This window comes from Gallus gallus, chromosome 3 (assembly GCF_016699485.2).
Source record: "Gallus gallus isolate bGalGal1 chromosome 3, bGalGal1.mat.broiler.GRCg7b, whole genome shotgun sequence".
NCBI classification, from domain to species: domain Eukaryota; kingdom Metazoa; phylum Chordata; class Aves; order Galliformes; family Phasianidae; genus Gallus; species Gallus gallus.
In genome coordinates this window covers 17362900-17389502 of record NC_052534.1, presented here as the reverse complement: position 1 = coordinate 17389502, position 26603 = coordinate 17362900, and the positions used below count along the sequence as shown (strand labels likewise).

At 45.0% G+C, this 26603-nt stretch overlaps 2 protein-coding genes across 18 annotated transcripts in view; one reads left to right on the top strand and one right to left on the bottom strand.

Annotated features, from left to right (window-relative positions):
• Window positions 1-13: 13 nt before the first annotated feature.
• Window positions 14-20296, top strand: CAPN2 (calpain 2). 2 transcript variants are annotated; one of them, XM_046938512.1, is made up of 22 exons: window positions 14-273; window positions 394-463; window positions 5446-5564; window positions 5805-5938; window positions 6763-6931; window positions 8388-8471; window positions 9424-9509; window positions 10169-10243; window positions 10417-10577; window positions 11001-11170; window positions 11947-11958; window positions 13573-13784; window positions 14403-14439; window positions 14537-14602; window positions 14845-14902; window positions 16029-16093; window positions 17210-17278; window positions 17940-18018; window positions 18467-18583; window positions 18925-18983; window positions 19589-19656; window positions 20102-20296. In XM_046938512.1, exons 1-21 carry the CDS (start codon window positions 37-39, stop codon window positions 19610-19612), a joined length of 2103 nt encoding a protein of 700 aa, XP_046794468.1. In that variant the 5' UTR covers window positions 14-36; the 3' UTR covers window positions 19613-19656; window positions 20102-20296. The 2 variants fall into 2 exon arrangements, with proteins under 2 accessions (XP_046794468.1, NP_990411.2); NM_205080.2 differs by having other exon boundaries at window positions 19589-20296.
• An 828-nt stretch (window positions 20297-21124) lies between these two features.
• The window catches only part of TP53BP2 (tumor protein p53 binding protein 2), a 67233-nt gene continuing 61754 nt past the window's right edge, over window positions 21125-26603 (bottom strand). For all 16 annotated transcript variants that reach the window (XM_046939575.1, XM_046939568.1, XM_046939569.1 and 13 more), the window contains 4 exons: window positions 25968-26101; window positions 25094-25260; window positions 24345-24544; window positions 21125-21917 (listed from right to left, as the gene is read on the bottom strand). In XM_046939575.1, coding sequence (XP_046795531.1) covers window positions 21876-21917; window positions 24345-24544; window positions 25094-25260; window positions 25968-26101 — 543 coding nt within the window. In that variant the 3' untranslated portion in view covers window positions 21125-21875. The remainder of the gene's footprint in view (window positions 21918-24344; window positions 24545-25093; window positions 25261-25967; window positions 26102-26603) is intronic.

Below are 26603 nucleotides of genomic sequence, written 5' to 3'. Positions count from 1 at the left end.
GCGGCCCCGTGACAGGAGAGGCGTGGCGGTGGGGCGATGGCGGGGATGGCGGCGGCGCTGGCGAAGGAGCGGGCGGCGGCGGCGGGCGCGGGGCGGCACGGGCAGGCCGTGCCCTACGTGGGGCAGGACTTCGGGGCGCTGCGGCGGGAGTGCCTGCAGGGAGGCCGCCTCTTCCACGACCCGTCCTTCCCCGCCGGCCCCGCCGCTCTCGGGTACCGGGAGCTGGGGCCCAACTCCTACAAAACGAAGGGCGTCGTCTGGTGTAGACCTACGGTAGGTGCCCGGCTCGGGGCGCCCGAGATGCGAGGTGCCCGGCCGGCTCCATCCCCGCCGTCGTCCCTCTCTTCGCTCCCTCCTTCTCCTCCCGTAACGCCGGGCTCGTTTTGTTCCCAGGAGCTGTGTTCCTGTCCGCGGTTCATCGCCGGCGGAGCCACGCGCACCGACATCTGCCAAGGAGCCCTGGGTAAGGGGGGCGGCGGGCGCTGCTTTCCGCTCCCAGCGCCGCGCCGTGGGGGTTCGCATTGGGCTGTCCGCTCCCGTGCCCACTGCATCGCCCCGTGCCAGGTTGGAGCAGGGAGGATGCAGGCGGGTTTTCCATTTCCTGACTGCTGCCCGCCTTTGTGTGCTCCTCAGCCTGACTCACGGTTGCCGTTGGCAGCGCAGCAGTGCACAAAAGATGTGTAGGTTTTGGAGCGGGTCCAGAGGAAGGCCGTGAGGATGCTCAGGGGAGCACCGTTGCCATAGCTGAGCAGCCAGAGGTTATGAGGTACCACCAAAGGGTACGAATTGAGTCACAGCTTGTATTCCTTTCCCTCCTGAAACAATATTTGAATAGGAGGCTGTTAGTGTTCATGTTTGTTTTCAGCATGACTAACTGCTGCTGTGACTGGCCTCGCTATCTTCTTACCAATCTGTGCAGAGGGGGTTGTCTTCTCTGTCACTTACTGATGAATTCGATGCTATGGGTTCTTCCTCGATAGCCACTGAATTGCTAAGACCCTCCTTTGAATCTATGTTTTTTCGCATAGATGTTCTATGCAAATGCTTGTTTTTTTTTGCCTCTCCCTCCTGTGACGCTCACCTTTGCACTGAGAGATTTACCTAAGCTTCCATTTACTTGAACGTCACTTGCTGACACTGATGTCACATCATGTTTTGGGATGTTCCAAAGAACATTGTACTAGAAGACATCAGGTGCTCTTGGAAACCTGTATTTTATATTATTGTATTGCTGTTTGGCCATAGAAAACTTTAGTGGTCTATTTATTACCCAAAAAGCTTGATCAGAAAGCAACAGACCTGTGCCCGCACAGTTGTACAGAGCATCTTAGTGTAGGTATCCAAAGCACATGCACCTCTCACTGCTGGCACAGGCTTCCTGGCATGGATCACCAGCACAGAAAAGCTCACTAGGTTCTCAGGACAACAAAGTTCTTCCCTTTTGGCTTCGGGTTAGCCATTATTCTGCTTTATCATTGCTATTTAGTAGCTTTTTAGGACAAGTATTTGGAATCAGTTTCGCAGTATCAGGTCTGCAGTTAATTATGGGGTTTGGCCCAGAACGGCAGCAAATGGGATGTGGTGACTCATTGTAGCAGAAGAACCAAAGCAAATGCAGAGGAAGCTTATTCACCCTTAACCACATTCTTTGGAGGGATGTCACCATGGTATCACAACACTGAGGAGCACAGGGCACAGTATCTTTTATCTGCTGTTTAATCACAGATGTATCCTCCTTAAATACAGATGTGTGGAAAAATAATAAAGTGAGTAGGATGAATGTAGAAAATGAGATGCATGGTTTTCCCACGCTGAAAACCACTCTATTGTGAGTGATTTGACACAGCCTCTTGTCAACAACCAGAAAATGTCCAGAGGTCCCACACTATTAATACAAGTATGTTCAGCCATTGACATAGTTATTAATCTATAGTTATGACTGCTTTAAAATACCAGTGCTTTTGAGATTGCCTGAATGTACATTTTTCCTTTGACCCCACACTCCTACATGGGCTGCCCTCCTGTTGTACGCTAAGCTTTGCCTTGCTTAGCTGTCCAGGATGGCCTATTTTAAACCAAGCATCTTGTGGCTATTTATGCTTGCCTTGTTGTAACTTTTTGTTTTGTTTTGTTGTTGTAGTGTTGTTGTTATAGTTGGGGATTGGGTAAACACACAGATGAATGCATAGAAATCAGAAGTAAAACAGCAAGAACAGCACACAGGAAGCAAGATTCAAAAAAAAAAAAAAACCCAAGAAAAACAACCAACCTACTTCTTGTTAATATAAATAAACTCACAGCCTGATGATATCCTCTTTTCTGATAACCTTGTTCCTTCTATTGCATTGTGCATTTACACTGATTAGCCCAGCCTGGCTGTCAGCCCTTTCAAATATACCCTGTACAGAACCTCTAGCTCAACAGCCGTACAGAAGGACCACTTTTATTGTTAAGGCTATTTGGTAAGGACCTTCCTCAGGCTTGTTTAGTGCAGGCTAAAACTCCAAGTATGCTCACAGGCTTTGAAATATCAGGTCTGCTTTTAGTGATTTCAGTTTGGAAAGGCAGAGCTTAAGTCCTGACTGCTGAACGCTTCTACGTGTGGAAGCCAAGGGGTGGTGAGCTTTTGTATATGTGCTCTATCTGCCCTTTAACATCAAGAAGCTGTTGCCCTGGGTTAATCTCTATGGTTATCTGACTCTTAAGTTCTCATTAGAAACCATGTAAAGCTCCACAGAGAGGTTTTACAACAAAGCCTGCTGTTTCCTTCTCTTCTGTCTGCCTTCATGGTATAGCTAGGAGGTAAAGGAAAGCCTTCCTTAATTCTGCTAGGAGTTTAGAGGTCCTCCATGACTTCTCTGATTAGTTAGTAACACTGGTGTCAAACACTCTGGGGATCCCCTGGAGTCGCTGAGTGCGTAGTTGAGCAAAGCTCTGCAGTGTGTGCTCAGGTGGGTGCTGCAAGCTGAGCTACTGGGAGGGGAAACCCTCCTTTAGCTGGCTGTAAGCAGGGGTTGTGCTGTCCAGGAGCTGTGTGGTTTCACCCAGCTGTACCTTACAGCCAATACAGCCGTGCTGAGCAGGCTGAGTTGCTGTTTTTCTGAGTTTATTTGATTTATTCTGGATGAGAGCATGCAGCTGCCTGGCCAAAGGAAGGCGTCCCAGCAGTGTGGGTGAGCATCCTCTGAGCTAGCCTTAATCCAGCTGCTGTCAGCCTGAGATGCCAGACTTGCTTTGTGCACATCTGCAAAGCCTTGCAGGGAGGGGGATGTGTGTCAGAGCTGCTCAGGCGGGCAGGCTGTGGGCAGCCCAGCAGGGATGGAAGGGGAAGGGTGGGTGCTGTGTGGGACAGCGAGCTTCCTGCACACCTTTGCCACCATGACCAGCACTGCAGTTTCTGAGAGCCAATCTTTGTTTTACTGTGTTGGTGTAGTTGGCATGCTGGTTATAAAGTTTGCAAATGGAAGCTCAGATATGGCCAGATCACATGTACAGTCCTACTGATAAACTTTAATCCAGTCTTTTGACTCTGTGACTGACGATAGCTTATTTGGCCTGTGTGCTGAGACCTGATAACCCACTAGTCTGTAATTTTTTGACATCTCATGCCTGATCCTAGTGTTAAGGGTGCTTTGAGATTGTCTATTTGTTAGAAATTAAATGTTACACTGAAGCTTGCTACCTGTTCCCAAGTATGAATGATCTTTAAAACAACCAGACTGTAGCTACTTCAACGGCATGTTGCTGCAGTGGACTGCAGTTCAATGCACATGTGTATTTACATCCATCCCCTTCTCCCACTGACCACAATGTCTCTGATATCTGATGTTTCTACTGCCATATACTTAATAACTCTCTGCTCTGTTCCTGTAACCTCCTCTAACTCCATGAATCACAGAATCACAGGGGTTGGAAGGAATCTCAAGAGATCATTGAGTCCAACCCCCAGCTAAAGCAGGTACCCTACAATAGGTCACACAGGTAGGTGTCCAAACAGGTCTTGAATATCTCCATAGAAGGAGACTCCACAACCTTTCTGAACAGCCTGTTCCAGTGCTCCATCACCCTCACTGTGAAGAAGCAACAGAAGGATTTTTTTGCCTGCGTTAGTGAATTTTTGTGATGCTTTGTGATGTTATGCAATGAGTGCCAGTGAAAGAGAAACAAGTTAAGGAGGAAGAGGAGACAATGAGGTCTCAATTCAGTGGTGGGAATGTACTGATTCATTTTGGCCACACAAGAGCCCCAGTCAAAGTGGCAGGACTCTGACTTGCTAGCAGCTGATTTGTGTTCCCTAAACCTGCCATCCAACACATGCTGCAGGATGGTACTGAGGAATCTGATGCATAATGCCATCATTTCTGTGCTCACAGAACAGCATAGCAGCAGCAGCTCTGATTACACAGTTTAGCGGGTATGGTGGTGATGGGTTTATGGTGACACCGCATGATCCTAGTGGTCTTTTCCAAACTTAATGATTCTATGATTCTCCTAGGGAGGAGTTCTGAAATGCCATTTCTTCCAATGGGTTGCAGGAGTCAGGGGGTCGCCTGGTCCTTACGTCTGTAACCACCTTGTTAATGTGCTTAACTGGAAGGTGACCACTCTGTTAAAACAACATTTGTTTCTGAAAATAAATGCAACATTTTCAGTCTCCTGCTTGGAGAAGGATGGTGTGGAAAAGTACTGTCCAAACAGCCTGGACCCAGCCTGGCTCGATGTGTGTTGTCTCTGTCTCAGGAAGAGTGAAGAGGTGTGTAGGCCTGAGAAACAGTGCCTGCCTTCAGGTCTTTCCTGCCTCTCTGGTGACCAGTGCCAGACTGGATGTTGCACAGGACAAAGAGGCCTCTAACAAGCCTCCAGAGGTGTATAAGGTCAAAGGAGCTCCTGTTTGGCAGGAGATTGCAAGGGAACTTTAACAGGAACTCGGCCCTAGGTTAGATGCCTGGGTGGCAAGTCAATAAACATTGGTGAAATGTAAAGGAGGGAAAAGACAGCAGTCTATTATTGAGAAAACATGAGACTTTTGAGGAGAAATTGCCCCCCAGGGAACCTATGTACCCTTTGACTTTTCCCCATGCTGTTTCCTAACCTTTGCTACGTACTCAATTGAATATTAATTTCTTTTTCAAACAGTCCCAGCATGGGTGATAATTATTGCTTTTGCTTTTTTTCACTTTTTTTTTTTCCTTTTTTTTTTATCTTGGAAACACATCATGTCCACTTGGAAGTGTCGTATATTTGTATACATGCATTTGATGTGTCTGGGGATAAGCTGATGAGTGGGATCATCTCATCACGGCTGAGGTGATTCATTTCTGAGCCATGAGCTGTCACCTCAGCAGGCACAGTGATCCCCATGCTGGTTATAATGCACAGTCCCTGTTCAGTACAAAAGTTAAATAATAATTTTGTGTAATGAGTGCTGTCTTCTTTTTTATACAGGGGACTGCTGGCTCTTGGCAGCTATTGCCTCCCTCACTCTGAATGAAGAAATTCTGGCCCGTGTTGTTCCCAGAGACCAGAGCTTCCAGGATGAATATGCAGGAATCTTCCACTTCCAGGTCTGTGGAAATCTGGCTCTCACCTTCTCCTGAGTGCTGTTTGCTAGGAACCTGTGTGGTTGGCCATGTCTGTGTGTGAGACGTCTCTTGGAACGTCTTGGGGGACATCAAAAAAACAGGCTGAAATCCAAGGAGAGTGATGGTGATGGAGGGAAGAAGGCCAATGACCAAAGAGCCAGGAGCAGGGGCTCTCTGTTGGTGGATATGGGCCAATGATGGGGTATTTGCGTTCTCTCCCAGTTCTGGCAGTACGGAGAGTGGGTGGACGTCGTGGTGGATGACCGGCTGCCCACCAAGAACGGGGAGCTGCTCTTCGTGCACTCGGCAGAGGGCAGCGAGTTCTGGAGCGCACTGCTGGAGAAGGCCTACGCCAAGTGAGTACAGGCCGGGGTGGCCGCCTGGGGCAAGAGAGGCTGCTTGTTCTCTCTTCCTGCCTCTGGTTCCCCATAGCACCCACCACAGTGCAGATACTACACATTAAAAACGTCAGTCTCATTATCACGGCGGCTGCTTTAGTGAAGCTGTGCTGACAGGTGCTGCTGACAGCAGCCAAAAGTACTGTCTTTGCTGCTAGCCAAGAAAAACATCCCCTGGCAAGCCTGTTCTTCAAGTGTCATCTCCTGTTACTGGGGTCTGGGAGCTCCGTTTCATGTGCTCTGAGCACCTGTGAGGGTTTACAGCTGCAGTGCTGTGGTATGCGAAGCATGCCAGTCCACCTGCCCAGATCTGTCTTCAGGGTGAAGATGCTCAAAGGTAAATTTCCAGTTTGGGAGGGGGTCAGGGAGGAATTCTGCCATATAACATTACAATTTTTAAATTGACTTAAGGAATGGAGCTATTTTAGGGCAGCTGAAAACCAATCCCATGATTGTTCAAGGGAGTGAAAGAATGTGGAGAACAAATATGTTGTTCTTGTTTTTTGAGAGTTTGGGGATTTATTTTGTTTGTTTTTTGTTTGTTTGAATAACATCCAAGTTTTTCTTTGTCATTGATATGACTGAACTTGCAAATGATCACATTCGGCCTTACTCTAAAGAAGTGTAAAAAGGAGAGCTGAAGGAAGGAGGTTGTCTTTGTAGCTGCCATGGTGCTGTTGAAAGCAGAAGTGCTGTGACAGTTTGCACAACTGAGTGCCAATCTCCAAGACAAGAGGAGAATAGGGACCCTGATGGTTGTGTGGGTGTGTGCTTTCATGCAGGCTGAATGGATCATACGAGGCTCTCTCTGGTGGCACCACCACTGAAGGCTTTGAGGACTTCACTGGTGGGATTGCAGAATGGTATGAGTTGCAGAAGGCACCACCCAACCTCTTCAAAATCATTCAGAAAGCACTGCAGAAAGGCTCTCTCCTTGGCTGCTCCATCGATGTGAGTTGGTGCTTACTGCTGGATGCTTGGCTCTTGCTCTGCACGTGGGCACATGGGAGGTGGACCTGTGCTCCATCTGCGGGAGGTGCACAGGGGATGCTTCCCTCTGCCTCTTGAAGATCAGTTCTCTGCTCTTCCTTCTGCCTGGAGAATTTGACCCAGGAGCGTGACACAGCAATAGGGAATAGGCTGAAACATAGATCTAATTAGTTCATGTGTTAGAGCTCACTGCTTCAGTTATTTTTCTTCCTTGAGACCCAGGAGTTGGACTCAATGGTCCTCGTGAGTCCCTTCCAACTTCAGGGTATGAAAATCTCTGCTGTTTCATAGGCTCACAGTGAAGGATCACATGGGTAACTCATTAGGGATCCCAGTGTACATCTTTGTTCTTCAGAAAGTCTGTGGCTTGGCAGCAGATTGTCACAGGCTAAGTGGCTACAGGCAGAGAGCTGCTGCTAATGGTTCCTCCATCGTGTGCTCAGTCATAGCAGTCTCTATCCAGTTTGCTGTCCAGGTTGTACCAAAAGGTTCCAAAAAAAAAACAAACCCAGAAGCAAAAACAACTGGGATACATTGTCCAATCAGGGAGGCTGTTGTTGGTCATTTTAAAGGCTTTATCAGAAAACACATTGCCAAAATCTAAATCTGTGTTATAAAAAAAAGAGGAGCGTTTTGTCTCTGACTACAGCAATTCAGCATTGCTTTTAGCCTCACTGAAATGAATGTGAGTGTCATTACTATGATAGCCAACATACTCCCAAAGGAGATTAGATCTTAGTTGTGTCTAAGGAGAAGGTAAATTGTTGACAAGAACTGCATTCGTAATTTAAACTCAAGTGTTTCCTCCCATTTTTTTGTTTTAAATCCCAGTCACAGGAGAGGGAAGTTTCACAGCAGGAAGAATACCTTGTTAATATTAACATGCAACTCCACAGCACTTTCCAGGCTTGTTCTAGTCTGCATTTAGATAAGAATCTGATATCTGGATTTTTGTTCCAGAGTGATACAAACCTCTTGTTGGGGGTGGGGGAAAGTAAATATGTTCCTTTGTTGGTGAGTACTTTATACATTGCAAAGCCATTATTAGTGAGTTTGGTCTTTGAAAAATCCTGTAGACTCTTTTCTTCTTGTCTGTCAGAGAAATAGGGGAACAGAAGTTAAGCATTATAATGCCCAGTAGTAACGATGGGGCATGAAATGACGGCAGGAATTCTGTCTGCTTGATCCCACCCCCTTCTTTTTCTTTATTTTTTTTCCTCTGTGGTTCAAGTATGCTTGTTTGACGATCACATACCTTCTGAAAAGGAGGAAGGAGAGTGACAAACATGTTTAATGGAGGTTGAAGAAGCTTTAAATCAAGATGTCAAGCAGCCACTTTCTTGCGAGAGGTGATTTTCTTTGCGGTACTCATAGGTCAGACTATTCAAGTGTTGTAATAGCTCCTTTGCTCTTACAGATCACCAGTGCAGCTGAGACAGAGGCAGTCACGTCGCAGAAGCTGGTGAAGGGACACGCGTACTCCGTCACCGGGGCAGAGGAGGTAGGTGCTGTGCTCCGGCACAGGGACAAATGCAGCCAGCCCCATGCGTGGTCCTCCCTGAGCTGTGGCAGCAACAATTGGTCTGCATAGCCAAAAATTCTTCAGTCTCTGCAGAACTAGGTTTTTGAGTCACTTCTGTCTGAAGAAACTGTGAGTTAATCTGTGTGTTTTGGGTAAATACAAGCTTGAGTTCTTGGGAAAGCTCTCTGCAGAGGGCACGCTATTCTCTGGTGGATAACACCTTAAGTGCATGGCAAGATGTGTGAGACGTGCCAGGCAAAAAATATATATTATTATTATGTATTAAATAACAGCAATCAGCACCTGCCAGCAGAGCACCATGTGTGAGAGCCAAGTGCCTAACCAAGAGTAGGTGATCAACAAAGGCAAGGTGAGCAAAACCAAAAGGAAGCAGACAGGTCGTGGTGTCTTTCATATGTGTAAAGGACATTTGGCCACTCCAGTAGTTATTTTTGAAGTATGTCTAAAATGGCAGAGTGAGGTGTGGTGAGTCCCCAGCCACAGGCATGTTGCAGGGAGGTGGGCAGTGCTCGCAGGCAGATTGGGGTGCATGCACATGGTCCTCCTGTCATAGAAGAAGAACTGGGAGGGAATTTGACCTTAATTCACAAACAGACATAGGCAAGCTTCTCCTTCAGAGATGTTTGCAGGCTTTGTATGGAGAGTTCATCATGAAACCCATCCTTGGACTTTGCTGCTCTGCTCTGCTCATTCTCCTCTGTTTGCTTGGCTATGGGCTCTAGTAACGCCCCAGCTCCTGCCTCCAGAACTGCATGTTCCTCATAAACAATGGCTGTTCCCACTGGATCTCACAGAGCTTTGTTTGTGTCAGGCTCTATGAGCACAGCAATGGGCAGATTACAAAAAAAAATGGAGTAGAGCACAGAGCTGAGTCCTTGGGTGATTTTCCATGCTCTTCTGATCTCACCAGGTGAACTTCCGTGGAAGTATCCAGAAGCTCATCAGAATCCGAAATCCCTGGGGGGAAGTGGAGTGGACAGGGAAATGGAATGACAAGTGAGTCAATGTCTTGCATGTTGCCTATAGGTGTTGACTGCAGGGAAGTGGTTGTGTTCCTGTTGTCCTCTGTGGTCTCCCTACCTTCAACTTCACTTTAAGTCATGTCTGGATGTGATGTTCACTCTGAGCTGGTTAAAAGAGGCATCCCAGCACTGTCTCCCATGCTTGCAGTGCCTTCCATACAAACACCTGCTTTTGGGCTAGATGGAGTGATTTGGTTTGTGATGCCTGCAAGTCTTTGTGTAGTTTCTGCTTTTTTAACAGCCCAGATTCAGAGGTGAGCTTCTGAAAACCTACGTTATATAAGGGCTATAAAAATGCATTTCAGTTGTTCGCAATGAAAGCTGGAATTTATGTACTGTTGTGGCTGAACAGTATTTATTCTGGGTCTTCCTGCTCTGTTTCAGTTGAGGCATCAGTACTTTGTGAAAATAAAACTTCTGCCTTGCATTAGGCCAGGTACCTAATGTCCCAGTGTCCCCATATTTCAATTCTGCTGTTGTTTGAGAGCCCTAGAGCTGCTGCTGTCAGGTGGGTGTCATGGAGTATTGCAATTATGTAGAGCTGTGAGAAAATTGAGTCATTGTGCCAGACCAGGTACATTAAGAATTTACTTTAACTTTTTAAACTGCAGTTAATGTGGGTTTGTCTTTCAGCTGCCCAAACTGGAGTGGTGTTGACCCAGAGGTGCGGGAGCGGCTGACGAGGAGACATGAGGATGGGGAGTTTTGGTAAGCAAATGAGCCTTTTTCCCACACAAAGTACCCTCTCCCACCACACTCTCCAAGACGAGTGAGCAAATTCACCCCAAATCCCAGTGCTAAGTTGCTGCAGTAGAGGGAGTAGGTAGACAAGGTGGCTGGAAACACCGTCCATCTTAAAGAGTTGGCATTGCCTCCCCCAGGATGGCCTTCAATGACTTCCTGAGGCACTACTCCCGCCTGGAAATCTGCAATCTGACTCCAGACACTCTGGCAAGTGACAGGTACAAGAAGTGGAGCCTGCTGAAGCTGGATGGGAACTGGCGGCGAGGAGCTACTGCGGGGGGCTGCAGGAATTACCCAAGTAAGAGTGTGCTCATCCGCTTGTTGCTCTGGGAGCTTCAGTCTCCAGGTAGATATTCTGCAGTGTAAAGGATTGGGTTGAAGCCATAGCCCCAGTGGCACAGTGGTGAGGAACCTTTCTGAGAGTGATGTAATATTGACTTTGGTGCTGGCTTTGATCAGCCCTGCATGCCTAACACACCCTTGTCCTTGATGTTCACTGGTCTGGGGTGACTTATGACGTGCTGGAAGCATCAGGGACTGATATCCAGGAAGTGCAAGTGCATGGAAGACACGGCTCCATAATGAGGGTCTACTTGTGGTTGTGAGGCTGGAAGGGAAGCATTGGTCACAGCTTAATTTGGAAGTCAGGGCTGTATCTATCCTAGCTGGCATGTGTTTATCAAAGATAGTTCTGAGCAGTTTTCATAAATCTGCTTCGCAGACACTTTCTGGACGAATCCACAGTATTTAATCAAGCTGGAGGAAGAAGATGAGGATCCTGATGATCCTGAGGGGGGCTGCACATTTCTCATTGGCCTGATTCAGAAGCATCGGAGGAAGCAGAGGAAGATGGGAGAGGACATGCATACCATTGGCTTTGCAATTTATGAGGCAAGTAAGATGCATAGAAGGAAAAGGAAAGGTCACTCACTCTATTAACCCAGCGAAGTCCTCAGCTCCTTCTGTGCTCTACCTGAGCAGAGTTGGGCTTCCAACCCAAACTCACCAGGGCTGAATCACATACCAGTAGCCTGAGCAGCTATAATAGGAATGCGATGCTAGCCAGGGCACCTGCACAGCTAGGGAAGTATGAGCCCAGTAGCAGAAACAGCCAAAACACCTGTAAAACCCTGTCTGCTGACTAAAGGTTCAGGGATGTGCCTATGGCAGCTCCTTAATCAGTCACTTTGCTTAGAAATAAAAGTGTTGCCTGACGTTTGGTCTAACTGCAGGCAACATGTGCAACTGCTTGTTTTCTCAGTACCCCAGATTTGGAAAAGGTTTCTCAAAGAATTTGGTACCCGTAGGCAAATAAGGTTTAACACAGAAGTAAAACCATAGAATCACAGAAGATCCTGTGTTGGAAGGGGTATGCAAGGGTCATCAAGTCCAAGTCTTGGCTCCACACAGTATCACCCAAAATCCAAACTATGTCTGAGAGCGGTGTCCAAATGCCCCTCAAACTCTGGCAGCTCAGAGCTGTGCCCACTGCCCTGGGCAGCCTGTGTCATGCCCACTGCCCTCTGGGGCAGAACCTTTCCCTAAGCCCCACCTGACCATCACCTGGCAGCTGCACACTGAAGAAATCTGCAAAGATAGGGATTCAGGTCAAGACTGTGAACGAGCAGCACTGCAGCACACAGCTAACTGTCCTTTTCTCCCTACAGGTGCCCCCGGAGGTACGTAGCATGCGGTGGTGTTGAAGGGTTCAAGGTGAGGCTCTGAGGCTGAGGTCTGTGGGCAGGAACAGTTGAGAGGATCCTCCTTCCCTGAAGGACTATATGGGCTATGCAGAGTCTGAAGTTAGTGGCTGTTTATTCTGAGGTGGGCTTCAGCCTGTGTTGCATTTTCAAAACGTCCTGGGTTCGGATGAGAGCTCGCAGTACAGCAGAAACTCATGAGAGCAGCTCCTTCATGGCTCTTCTCCCAGCACAGACCCACACCTGCTCCTGGCCTGCACAGAGGTCACACCTGACACAATCAGTGTTCCACAGAGGTGTTCATTCTCATTCCCCTGGGCATCCTCTTTCTTTTTCTCTCAGATTCTGCCTGCAGGCAATTAACGGTGTGCCCCAGAGGTCAGAGCGGGGTGTGCAGTGGGGTGTGATGGCTGAGCAATGCGAGGCAGGGCTGGAGGCCCCTCTGGGACAAACGAGGTGGAGCAAAGTGCCAGGGTGAGCTCAGCCATGGCTTGCTGCACCTGACAGAGTGCACTCAGATCCCTGAGGCACAGGAACAGCACACAGCATATGTGGCTGCTATGTGATGTACCAGTAAGGAAATGGAGTTACAAGTTCATTTAATTTCTTACCTGCCCTCTGACTGCTTTAGCAAATTCTGTTACTCCTCAGCTCTTACTCTAGTGGTCTAAAACCTATTTTGTGTACCAAAAGACTCAAACTACAGTCTGTTGACTTTCCCACCATAGCTGCAGCAGGTCTGACGGGTTTCGCATTCTTAAAAATCTGGGCAGAGGGGAAGGGGAAGTTTCTGAGCAGTGCGTGTTCCTGGTATCCGCTTCTGGATCTGAAATAGCTGGTCTTTAAATCCCTGCCCAGAAGAGTTTGTTCTGGAAGATGTCACCACTCAAATACACTTCTGTAATGTGCAGTGTTAATTTTATTCTCAGAGCCCTGCAGAACTGGGCTCTCTGCTGCAGGGCAGCTTGGGGGAGCAGAGCTGCAGTGCCCTGGTGGCAGTAGTCCTGGGGTCAGGCATCAGCTGCAGTACATCTAGCCTTCACGTAAAATCAGGGATGAAAGAATTTCATAGAATCATAGAATGGTTTGGATTGGAAGGGACCTCAAAGACCATCCAATTCCAACCTCCTGCCACTGGTACCTCTCACCAGTTGAGGCTGCCCAGGGCCACATCCAGCCTGGCCTGGAGCACCTCCAGGGATGGGGCACCACAGCTTCTGTGGGCAGCTGTGCCAGGGCCTCACCACCCTCATTGTGAAAGATTTCCTCCTAACATGTAACCTGAATCTCTCCTCTTTCAGTTTCTCCCTTGTCCTGTCACTATCAGATCACGTTGGTCTCCAAAAAGAGTTGTCAGATTCCTTCACGATCTGCTAAACATAAGCATTGCCTGAATGCCGTAGTGAGATGGTCTGCAACACAGGAGTACTGTGCTGTGAGACACCCACTCTCTTTCTCTTTTCTCTTTCATTTTGGTGGAACGTACGTTGTTCTCTGCACACCTAGCTAATTGCCATCTCTATTGTGTTTGTAACTTAAAAGAACAAATACATGCAAATGATGGGTTTTCCCTGTTTTCTTGTTTTCTGTAAGTTCTCTGGCCAGACGAATATTCATCTGAGCAAAAATTTTTTCCTGACTAACAAAGCAAGAGAAAAATCCAACACCTTCATCAACCTCCGGGAGGTGCTAAACCGGTTCAAGCTCCCTGCAGGAGAATACATCATCGTGCCCTCTACCTTTGAGCCCAACTTGAATGGAGACTTCTGCCTCCGAGTCTTCTCGGAAAAAAATGCAAACTCAACGTACGTATCTTTGTGCCACAGGTGATTTACCAGGAATGGGAGGGTTTGGTATGATTATTGTTTATTTTATAGCAATTTCTGTCTGGATAGAGGCTTTTAGTCTTTGGACTGTAGCCAGCTGGGTCCCACAGCCCAGGCTGATCCATGGAAACGAGAAAGCCACAGAAAGATGTGCTTTGCACGGGTGGTGAGCACACCAACTAGGAGAAACAGCCCACACCTCTGAAATCATGCTGGGAAAAATCCAAGACAATTGTTCAGCCAACTGCTGCCTTTACTAACACTGAGCTGGGTTTTAGTAGAGATGGCTCAAAGCACACCGTTGGCTGCAGATGTGGCATGTCCCATACAGCACGTGGGCTGGGGCCTTGGGATGGGGTGGGAGATCTTTCACAGCAACTTACCTCCTTCACTGCAAGCACAAACCTTCTTCCCCTTGCGTATTTTCTATACCAATGAGAATACTGCCACGTCAGTGTGCGTGTGGTTCACCCCAGCAACCTCTCAGCTTTGAACATGTATTGTTATTACTGTAATTTAAAGAATTTGGATCTTAAAGTAATTGAATCAGAGAAGTGACTTATTTTGTTTTTAATATCAATTTCCGAATCTTTCTAGGGTTATAGATGATGAAATAGAGGCCAATTTTGAAGAGGTATGTTATAAATATTTTAAACTTTCTCACATTAAGTCCTTCTCAGGCAGAAAAGTTCCTCCTTTCCATATTCTGTATTTCTCTCTCTCTCTTCTAGTCTGAGATCAATGAAGATGACATTGAACCTAGCTTCAAAAAGCTTTTTGGGCAGTTGGCAGGAAGCGTGAGTATTTCATTGTTATGTCTTACTGGTGGCATTGGTGAGTGTGCAAGAGGAACAGCTCCCAGTCACTGGTGCCAGTGGATCCAGATGGCCAAATGGGTTTCATGGTGAGGGCACACCCACATCAGACAGAAACTCTGAGGGATGCTGATCTTGACCATCAATCCCAAAGGATTACGAGGCTGCTTATGAGATGGTGCCTGTGTCTCCCAGTGAAGAACTTATCTTCCTCTTTTCTGCAGGATGCAGAGATCTCTGCCTTCGAGCTGCGCAGCATCCTGAATAAAATCCTGGCTAAGCGTAAGTACCTGCCCCCAGCAGTGCTTCAGCAGGACACAGACAGGCTCCCAGTGTGGCTGTGAGAGATCCTCTCTTCACACAGCCAGGGCCACATGCCCTGCAGCCCCAGGGAGCTGCAGAAACATTTGGGCTGTGCCCATGTATCACAGGGTGTGTGCTCCGGTAGTGTGTGTTTGCATGCCTGCTGCATACAGGTGCCTTTTATTCCAGTGCCTGGTATAGGGAACTGACTGCCAGGAAGATGGGCTGACTTAGTGAGGGGACTTGGTAGTGCAGGTTGATGGTTAGACCCTAGGATCTTGAAGGTCTTTTCCAACCTAGATTGTTCTGTAGTTCTGCAATTAGTGCTTGCTAGTAATCTGGGGAGGGTATTGCTGGTATATGGTATTGAACCATGCAGGACTCAAACCTGACATGAAACATTGCCCCGAGTGATCCTGGTTGAAGGACCAGGAGATCACATTGATGTCCTAAGTGGAAAGAGGTTTAAATGAGTAATTCGTTCTCAAAGAAATTTGTCTCTGCAAGAAAACTGATTTCCTACCTGAAAGATTATTTTGCATCTGGGAACAGTTTCTGCTGGAGAGGACCTGTTGAGACCGTGACCAAACAGGGAGACGGTTGAGACCGTCTCCCTGTCAGGAAGAAGAGGGCTGTTTATTAGCATCCACTTGTCTGCTTCAGTGCTGTGTCCCTCTCTTGTACAAAACCAGAACTACCTCTAAAGACTAGCTTACCTTAGAAGGGTTACCAATGCAACTGCTACATCCCAAAGGCTGAGGATGCTGTTAATAATTCCCAGAGCAGCTGCCTGCTGTGCTGGTTTGGCCCAGACCATGGCAGCCATACAATAGAACACCTCGTAGTAAGGGCAGACTTGAAGGAGACGTTGCCATTGAGTAACTAACTTGCCACAGACGAGGCAAAGTACTAAGCACAAATTATGGAGAAACAAAGAATGTACCAAAATGAAAAGGTCATCTTGCCAGTTGCAAAGGAAACTTCTGAAGAGACGTGCAGTTCAGGACGGAGGTGTGTACACTGGTTACAGAGCTCCCAGGCAATGCAGGAAGGCCCTGTGGTACAGCACGCAGCCATAATCCCATCTCTTACTCTTTCTTTACAGGCCAAGATATTAAATCTGACGGCTTTAGCATTGAGACGTGCAAAATAATGGTTGACCTGCTAGATGTATCCTTTAAGGCTGTTCCAGGATGCTATTGTTCTGCCTGCAGTAGGTGAGCTGCTGCCTTTCCGATGCCTCCTGAGGCAGATAAGCTGTTTTTGCCCTGGACCCCCCAAATAAAAGCTGCAGTCCTTGCTTTGGCCGCTGACCACGGCACACACATTCTCTCAGGCAGTGGGGGAACTCCATTTCCAGGCAGAGCCATCTGCTTTAAAGTCTTGTGTACTGTGGTTTAGCTGATGCCAGAGTGAGGTTTGCTGGGAACAGGCGGCTCTCAGCAGGGTGTGGATAGCCTTGGCTGATAGTTTAGATGCACACAGCTGGCTGTACTTACACACTTTGTTATCTGGCTGGTGCTGGGGAAGGCATTGTAAAGCCATAAGGACTTAATAAACTGGAAATGAAGCAAGCAAATAACAGGAGCCAGAGACTATGCTGATTTTTAGGAGTTTCTACATCCAAGAATAAGCACAAACGTGTGGGATGAAGGACTTGGGTCTAAGAGTAGTTACATCCAGCTTCTCTGATAAGTGGGAGTTGAACTGTGTACTCAGAAATAAATAGAAAATTACCAAACAAAATGATTATCTGCTAAAATTTGGTGTCAGCAGTCAGTACAGACTACTCAGTGGTTTTGGGGAGGGAAGCAATGAATTACCAGGTTCTTTTGTTTGTGCAAGAGGTCTCTAAATAGCAGGCTTGGTTGTGTCTTTTCCTGTTTATAACCTAGACTTAAAAACTCCTGCAACTGCAGGTGTTGAACCAACTATGGAGAGCAAAATGGCATCACATCTGCTGCTTTGTACACGTATTGAAAAGGCAGAGAATTACCAAAGGAGGAGCAAGAAGGGGTTGTGAACTGATCACAGTTTAAATGAATCAGTCACTTTACTGATTTAGAAAGACAAGAAGCCTTGGAGAACAGTTTGTGTATTCAACAAGGATGGGTTTGTTTAAGCAAAGGAAACAAACAAACGTAAGCTCTAGAGAGGACTTGCATCCTTTTCTTAATACTTTTCAAAAAATGCTGTTAAGTCACAAGCACTCGTGTTAATTAGCCCAGCACAGAGAGGGAAAACTCCTTTTCTGACCTCCAAAGAAATTACCTTGACTCCAACAAGAACGATGGGAGTGGAAAACTGGGGCTGAAGGAGTTCCACACGCTCTGGACAAAGATTCAGAAATATCAGGTAAGTCATAACTTTCTCGGGGAGAACATACAATAAAAAACATGGATTGTTTTGCCTCATACAATATATAGCTATTAGAGATTTTAACTGTAAGTTTTTGCATGCAGCTCCTTTGTGCACGATGACCGCAAATTGTGTTTCATTTAAGTGAAATTGGTAAACGTTTTCCACTCTGAGGGAGATGAGGCCTCTTCCCTACTGGTGATCCTCTTAGTTTCAGAGGATCAGAGCAGACTGGAAAGGGAAACCCAAGAACAGCAGCCAAATGTATGCACTAGGCCAAGTTACTTAACGCCACGCCAGTTCTAATTGAAGCTGGTCAATTGCCTGGCAAACTCAGAGTGCAACCAAAACTCCTCTAGAGTTCTACAGAACATGAAGTAGCAGGAAAACAGCCTGGTTGGCTTGGAGTGCTTTGCTCGGAAGCCCTATGCTATCTGCTTGAGGCCACGCTGACCAGAAGTTGGGTGACAGCCACGCATCCCAGCGCTGTGACACCATTGGGAAGGTGCACGACGTGTCTCCTGCACCCCGTGTGTCCTCAGTGAAGGTTTCAGCCCTCAGCATCCACAGCTGCCAGCTTCTCTTCACCCTTTTGACTGAAGCCAAAAAGCACTCTGAACTGTTGACAAGTTTTGACTTCGGGTTTTGTGTCCTGCAGAAAATTTACAGGGAAATTGACGTGGATCGATCTGGAACCATGAACTCGTATGAGATGAGGAGAGCGCTGGAAGCTGCAGGTATTTGTCGTTTTAGTATTATAGCACTTCCAACTGAGGTGGCAGATTCACTGCACTCCAGTACGTGATTTCTAAGCCGAAAACTCTTGTTCACCCAGACCTGAAAGACTTCCATTTAGTCTAGATTCTTCACCAGGGATACTGTGACCTAGGGAAGGAAGGTAGCTTGACCAAGGTGTGATGCTCACAGTAGCATTACAAGAGTCAGTTTGCCAATGAAATGTGGGAGTATGCACCATAGGAAGAACACATGACACTATCAGGAGCTTAAATAACTCCAAATGAGGAGGGGGTGGTGGGAGATTTTCCAAAATTGAGTAGATACTCCTTAAAATTTGACAATTTAACCAAAAGTAGAACTTTAATTTTCTGGCAATGTCAACAGTTTTTGTTTGTTTGGATTTTTTTTCCCCCCTTTTTTTCTTTCCTCCTTGGCATTATATTATAGGGTTCAAGTTGAACTGCCAGTTACATCAGATCATTGTGGCTCGGTTTGCTGATGAAGACCTCATCATTGACTTTGATAATTTTGTCCGGTGCTTGATTCGGCTGGAAACCTTGTTCAGTGAGTACGGGTTTAAAAGCCAAACTCTGTTGCTCTTCCTTTTCACTGCGAGGCTACTGGATGCTGAAAGCTGTTTCAGACAACATTTGTCAGTATTACAGACAGAACTATTACAAATGTTCAGTCTCTTTTATTGCCTACTTGGCAAGTAGTTCTCGTACACTGTCTTGCAGATACAATCTCTGTCCTTAATGGGATGTCTTCACAGTGGCACTTTTTTTTTTTAACCTTGGGGTGAAGTATGTTGTCATAAACTCCTCTCTGAGCTGAAGCACGGGGAAGAGGAAATCTTCCCAGTTGGTCCCTACATTCATTCTTCTCCATCATCTCTCATTCCACAGAAATGTTTAGAAAACTGGACACCGAGAAAACTGGAACAATAGAGTTGAACCTCATTAATGTAAGTTCAGTCAGCTCTAAACGGTTCTTTTCTTATTTGTGAGGTACAAGGAGTTAACAGCAAAGAGCATCTCGCTCTATTCTGACTAGTTATGGCTGGGTATCTGTTCTCATATATGTTAGATCTATACTGCCTGTATAACTGTCTTGAGAAATATCCTTTTCTAAGCTGTACCTATAGCCGGTCCCAAATAATACGCAATATTTTAACCAGAAACCACTCGTTTACTGGAAGTAATTTTAGCTGAAACTTGTGTAGGTCTGTTCCCTGCCTTTTCTGTCAATAACAGAGTAAAACGTAGGCATGGGAGTACTCACAGGACGGACAACACATGCTTTCTTCACCATTGTGTGTCCTGTAGAGAGCTAGGAGAAAACTAACCTGCTATTGAAGTTCAGGTAACAGCTTATACCTGGACCAAAATGAGAAATACGTGTATCATTCTGAAGTTCCTCTACAATAAGTGAGATACATTTAAATCATTCAGGTCATATCTTAAAGTTACTTCTGTAATAATATTCACAGTCCTCATGGTAGAAGGAGAAACATGCATACTTGCTCTGGGTATTTTTCGTTAAACTTCGGGCCATTTTTCTCTCTCATAGTGGCTCTTCTTCACTGTCATTTGAACTACTGCCATCAGCCCAAGATGCTTCAAAAAGATGAAGATCAGGTGAAGACAATCAAACAGCATACAAAGCAAAAAATACATATATGCTAAATTACACGTGCCTTAACTTGCAAATGGGAACTTTGCACAAGCTTACAAGGAGGAAAGAGCTAATTCCATGGCAGAAGAATCTGCAACCTTGTTTAATAGGTTTAATAGTCTTTATATAATCCTATGTAGCCTTTTGTACAGCTTTATTACTGTATAAATCCTTAGTGCAACTTTTGAAAATATTTCTTTACTAATATCTTCCTACGTCATGTGGGAAGAAAGATCATTATGCTTGAGTGAGGGCTTTTGTAATAGCAGCACCACAAGGTCCCGTGTATCTGAAAGGGGATGGTATTGCAACACCTCAGAACACAGGTGTTCAGGTAAGACCTGAGGCTCTGTGTACTTTCTGTTAAGCTTCAGCATTATTCACATTCAGGTTAAATATTTTTTGAAGGACTTGAGTAGCAAGTAACGCATTTAAACAAACTGAAGACAAGTCTCTGCATCCTGGCCATTGATATCCCTGGAACGGGAAAAGGCTGTCGGCAACTCAGCTCACCAGATAAAGCACAGGTCTTTAGTTCCTGCATCTTTTTTTTTATCTTCCTTTGAAATGCAAGAAAGTATTTAAATAAAAAGATAAACCTTATTTCCATTGTTATAAGATCCGTATTGTTTCTGAAAAATCAGCAACATTTCTTTGGGAGAGAGTCTTGCACAATATAAGCAGAGTTTCAGTTATCCAGAACAGAACCAGATGCCTTTTAATATGGGAAAAAAAACCCCACATCCTGGAGCTGATTAGGCACTAACAGACATTGAACATACATCTCTTAATGCAGTATTAGATAGCCTGACATTCTGAAAGATTAATGCTTGAAAAAACTACGTTTTCAAGAACGATGATCACTCCTATATATACCCCATACCTCACCTATTAAAACAGTGAGGCTGTGACCACCAGCAGAGTTCTCACTACAGCTGACACAACTTCATCCACTTGAGAATTTGTATCCTTTCTACAATTTCTTTTACTCGGGAAAACCTTTTGAGAAAGAAGAAAGACTTACCCCATAAGAAAGCACAAGCCTGAAGGCAAGGCAGAGGAACATCACAAATTCCTTACCTTCGAGGAAATATTTGATACTTTCTACTAAATAACATTTATTGACAAATGATTATTCCTGAACTGATAGCTATAAACAATATTCTCACTAGAAATTTGTATTTGGAAAATACTTTGTTCAAGGATTTTTTTTCTTAAATGTATCCCTTAGAAGCTAAGGTTAACACAGGTTGTATGAGACTATCAGTTAAGGCTTAAATCCAGAAAGACAATCTTTAATTGGTGGGGGTGTGTGTGTGAATAGAGAAAGTAGTTGAATGCGATCATAATGTAGAACAGCAGTGTGTCATATTGTCAACATTTTCAGAGGGACTGATAGAAACATTACAGGAAAGCACCTAGAGGCAAAGCTTAAGAGGAGACAAGTTTAATGGTATCACAGTCAAATAAAAACAAGTAAGTTGTCAAGGACTACAGAAAGTGTCTACATTTAGTTTTAACAGTAAAAAAGGCAATAAATACATGAGACTCTTTGCAAAAAGAGGAATCTAAAACTACATTGTCTGTAATAGCACATAATATTTTGAATACATAGAATTGCTAAGATGCTACAGCATTTTAGAAGTTATTGCTTACTGGATTGGTCAGCATGTTTTCCACTGCTCAGATGCACTTCAATTTCACTTCTTCAGCAAATGTTCCGCTTCCAACAATGAGCATTTGGGTGCCAGGCACGTACTTTTCTAATTTCTCCCATCTGGAAAAAGCCTCGGGATAGATATGGACGAAGCTGGCTGGCTGTCTCATGACGACTCCTTCAATGGTAAACTGAAAAGGTTCTTGTACTTAATGCAGAGAGGTGTGAAAATCTTTTCTGCCATGTTTGGAGAAATCAGAGTGGGTACCTCAACATTAGGCTTGCTTATACCGCAGGCAGAATAATTCTGTTTGCTTGCAAGCATTATTTCAGCTTGTAGAATGCCCTCGTCTATTTGCTAACGTATCAATCCTTCATTTGTTTTCAAAGCACATTCTTCATCGTTTCAAATTACACTGTCATTGAAATAAGTCTCACGATACTGGAACCAACACAGAATGAATTTTTTCTTTGTAAGCCATCCACGATTAGCAAGTACTTCAAGAATCTGGCATCCCTGCTACTTCATGCCAAGCTTCTTTGTCTAGGCTTAATCCTTGGGTACAGCTGAGGGTAAAACAGAAATGGGATTTAAAATTTTAGTGCTTAGAAAGGTTACTTTTTTTTTTTTTAATCTCTCCTTGGTAATACAATTCTAATATAATCCTAAGTAGGAAAAGCATACTTACAGAAAACACTCAGAGCATTAACAAAAGGAAATTCAGCATCCTTGGGCAAGCTTAAAAATTACTAACCTTGTCAGTACAAAAGGAAGGCATTGAAAAGCACAGGCCAGCTCTGCCCAGGTGGGTGGGCTACAAGAACTGCGTGGTTTCTAAGTCAAGAGACTTTTGTGCTCAGTGAATTATTGGATTTTTTGTCTGTTTTATAAAAGGAAATAGAAAGGTACTGAAATGTTTTGTTTTCAGTCTCTTGATGCACATCAGCCTTTACAGATCTACAGCTTTGGGCCATCTGGCAACATGTGGCTGCATAAGGACCACAGAAATGTAAACGCCACACGTTAGTTAGCAGATAGTGAGAGCCACTTAAATTCACCCAATTGCCTGGCTGCTAATCAGCATCTGCCACCCACAGCCCTTCAGCTATGTGCCATTCATCTGTCCTGCGTACACAAATGGAAGTACAGAGGTTGCCCCAGCTTCAGCATAATGATAAATGGGACGTGACTTGATGCAGTACACAGAAGAGCTGAGTGTTTGGGAAGCTCTTATACCTCACTTGAAAGGGGCTTTGGAGCAACTCCTACTCTGCAAAGCATGGCTACTGGTATACAGAAACAGAAGGATGCACTTCACTCACTTAGGAAGGATGCATCCTCCATGCTCTAAGCCATAACACACCTACATTACATACAGCTGTTTTTCAGATAAAGTTCTTAAAGATACTCTCTTCTCCATTCAGGGGAAAGCTCTAGCTTTCTTCTTGCTCTTAATTGAGCAAGAAGCTCAATAAGCTAACAATTAATAGAAGACCAGCAAGTCTACCCAAAAGCTTTGACACCTGATAACTGATTTCACCCCAGCAGAGATGAAGTCAGTCTTCAGAAGATCTTATTTGGTATTAAGCAGTCAGTATTTTGACAGTATCATCCTATTTGCATTCAATTTTAGAGCTCTTGCGTGGCTTAGCGAGTTACTGAGTCACTAAGAAGGGCAAAATACTGAGGCAGATTAATTCATCCTTGCTTTTCTCCAGTGCACCCAACTGCAAAAGGATGAAGAAGCTGTGATAAAAGTACAACTTAATACAGTGAACTACCGAACATTTTTATCTAGGCTCAACACCTTAGCCTGGATTTCAGCTGCAATATTAAGAGCCAGGCATTGTTTTTTGAGACTGGCAAATAGAATACTCAGGTGGTGATACTAGAACAACTGAACAGGGTAGTTATCCCAAAGGTTCTGTTGGGATTGTGCTGCATAAAGGAGTGATCCCCAGTCTGAGTTGTGCTGCCTTGTACTTTTCGTATTTTCATTGCAGAAGCACAGGTGTTGCTCTATTCTTGCACACCTGTGCTCAAGGCTGTGTGCAAGTTCATGAAGAAGCTACACATGCCCAGTTCACCATGGGGCAGGAAAAAAAGAGACTTTATTGTGCAGGGCTGAGGCTACTCTCAGTTTAGAAATGTTTACATTTGGAGAGGAAAAACTGAGCAGAAATTTTCCCTTATGCAGTACTTTACATTACCTTGTGGGTAGGTGTGACCTGAAAATGATATAGAAACGAAAACAAGTTTTGCATTAGATAAAGTAGCTCTGCAAAGTCTGGCAGCTTAGGAATACACACTATCTGCAAGAGGAAGAAAAAAAATCAGCCTATTTCAGGCATCATGCATCAACCAGCCAGAATTCTCAGCAGTTAATCTTTAGCATCAGCTGAAGCTCTCATCTCCTGCAGCAGGGATGCTGGATATGTAGATAAAAGCTTAAAAGAGTTTTAATAAGTGTCTATCTGCTGCAGTTTTCTAGCAAGCAGGCCACGAGAACTATGGTGAAATAACAGAAAATAACCATTATTTGCACACAATTGTTTGTTTTAAAAAAGAGGTAGCAGAGAAAGGGATGACTCGTTCTTAATCCAAGGGTCTGTTCTGCAGGTCTATTGTGCCTACCCATGTACCACTTCTGAAAAGAGGGGAAGCCCCGTTCACATACTTAACAAAGCCTTATCTGAACATGATATGCACGTAAAAGTTATTTTTTTGCTTTCAGATAATGAGACAAGGTTAGTATTACAATCTGATACGTATAGCAGGACGGTGATGCATGTTCTCTGTACCCTTTAATATCATCGAGTGGGTATCTAAATAAAGGGTGTGACTTCACTCTCCCAAGGAATAAATGGAGAACTTCAACTCCAGCCTTTGCACTTTTTAAACCACATGTAACTTAGACGTGTGAGAAGAATGTTGTGAATATTCCACATAATGTTTTGGTTTTTCAAACTGACTTTAAGAAAATGAGGACTCACCCCAAGCAGATTGCGGGGAACGTAGCCTTCCTTGTCATTCAGCCGTGCCCACCACCACTCAATCTCATCTTCATCCTCCCGGCGCAGGATTGTCATGCAGTCACCTTCTTTCATTGAGAGCTCATCATCATTCTGAGCCTCATAATCCCACAGTCCATAAATCACTCCTTTGTTCATTATTCCCATTTTCTCCTGGACTCCTGCAATATGCAAAATACACAGCAGCTCAATATAAAAGATACCCCCCCCGAAACATGACAGTTGGAAAGACTGCTGTGCTCTTACTGTACAGCAGACCAGGAAAAAATATCTTAATGCCTATCAATCACACTTGCTCCTTGTTGTCACCATCCTACCAAAAGAGAGAGAAATCCCTGGAAGAGTGGCCCAAGAAAGCTGGTTGATATTTAAGAATCACCTCCTGCCAGCTTGGGAGCAATGCAACCCAACAGAGGAAGCCAGGTAAAAACATCAGGAGAGGTCTGCATAGGTAACAAGGATGAACTCAAACACTAGAAGGAAGCCTGTGGAGGGTGGAAGCCAGGGAGACAGAGAAACTGTCCAAGCAAATAGAGATCAGGTAAGGAAAGCTAAATCCCAAACAGAACCGAATCTGGCTAGAGACATCAAGAGCAACCAGAAAAGCTTCTGTAAATACATCAGGAATAAAAGGAAGACTAGGGAATATGCAGACCCTCTCTGGAAGGAAACAGGAGACCTGGTTACCCAGGATGGTCGTCATCACCTACCGTATAAGAACTGGGAACACTGTGTGTAGCCTTCCTCCATTTCCTCACACTTGTCTGCAGCTGTCTGCATGTCACTGTAGGTCATAGCAAATACAGCCGCACCTGACTCCACCAGGAACTTGCACACCTGCACATTATTGCAAGATGCTGCACAGTGCAGTGGGGTCCTGCAAGCCAAGAAGATGAGAAAATTATTGTTCACAGCAGTGCTTACAGGCTCCTTGGAGTAAATCACCTTCATGTGTGACCACCAGCAATCAGTACTATATATCACTGAAGACTTCCTACCCAAAGCACTTAACCCAGGATGGCAAGTACAATTGCTTTTCACAGTTCAGGGGTTACCAACAAGAGCTGCCGAGCCCTAAAGCTGCATATGAATCTCTACAGTTACGTTATGCTTTTCTAATCTATTTTCTAATGGTCAACAAGGCAATAAGAATGCATCAAAAACAACAAACAAACAAAAAGAATAACCCACACTCAGAAATCCTCCTGAAATCACAGCCTATTACAAAATTGACAATGACTTCAAAACACGACCTGGTGACAAGTACAGGTAATTGGAATAACTGATGAAGCTGAGGGACAACAAGCATCTTTTTCCAGTCTTGGGCATTAGACACTTCTGTTACAGGTGAAATTAACAGTAAATCATCACCTTCGCATAGACTTCTATCAATAAGCTATCTAGCATCCTTTAAGAAGTATTTGCAACTCACTGTCACTTGCTTAGAGTGTAGGTTGTAGGCTTTCTACTTGGTCTCATTTTTACATTGTCTGAGTACTGGAAAGAGTACTGAGGAAAGTTTGTGGTGCTACACAGTGCTCAGAGCACAGTCACCCATAAGGTACCACTTAAAGAAAGCCTTACCATCCATCACTGTCTGCAGCATTCACGTTCACACCAAACTGCACCAGGAACTTCACAATTTCTGTGTGCCCAGCACACACAGCGTTGTGCAGTGCAGTAATCCCTTCGTCGTTGGGCATGCTTGGATCTTCAACCTACCCAGTCACAAAAAGGAACCATTCAGATTCTCTCTCTACAATAAATGCCTGTGCATGTACAAAAGTGAGCAATCCCCTTCTGAAATAGAATTATGGCTCAAAGTCCTACGGAGGATATCAGCAACAGGAAGAAAACTACAGCAGTAACCCATCTCACCAGAAGATTCACATATAAGCTTTTAACCTCCATTTAACAGTGAGAACCTAAACTGGTTCACAGAAACACTAAACAGATAACATAGTAAAAGGTTTATTATAAAATTTCAATGACTTGCCTATTTGACTATAAGCACAATTTATCTGAATAGAAGGCAAAAATACCATGTAAGAAAATGGGTAATAAATCCTCTCCTGCACATTTACAGTCTTGGTGCTAAATACCCAACGTGGATTGAACACAGACAAACCAGCCTCCCAGTGGCCATTTCCTGACAGGACTGCTTTTCATCCCCTCAAGGGCAGATCTCTGTTCTGCACTACCATTTTGGCTTATCAACCC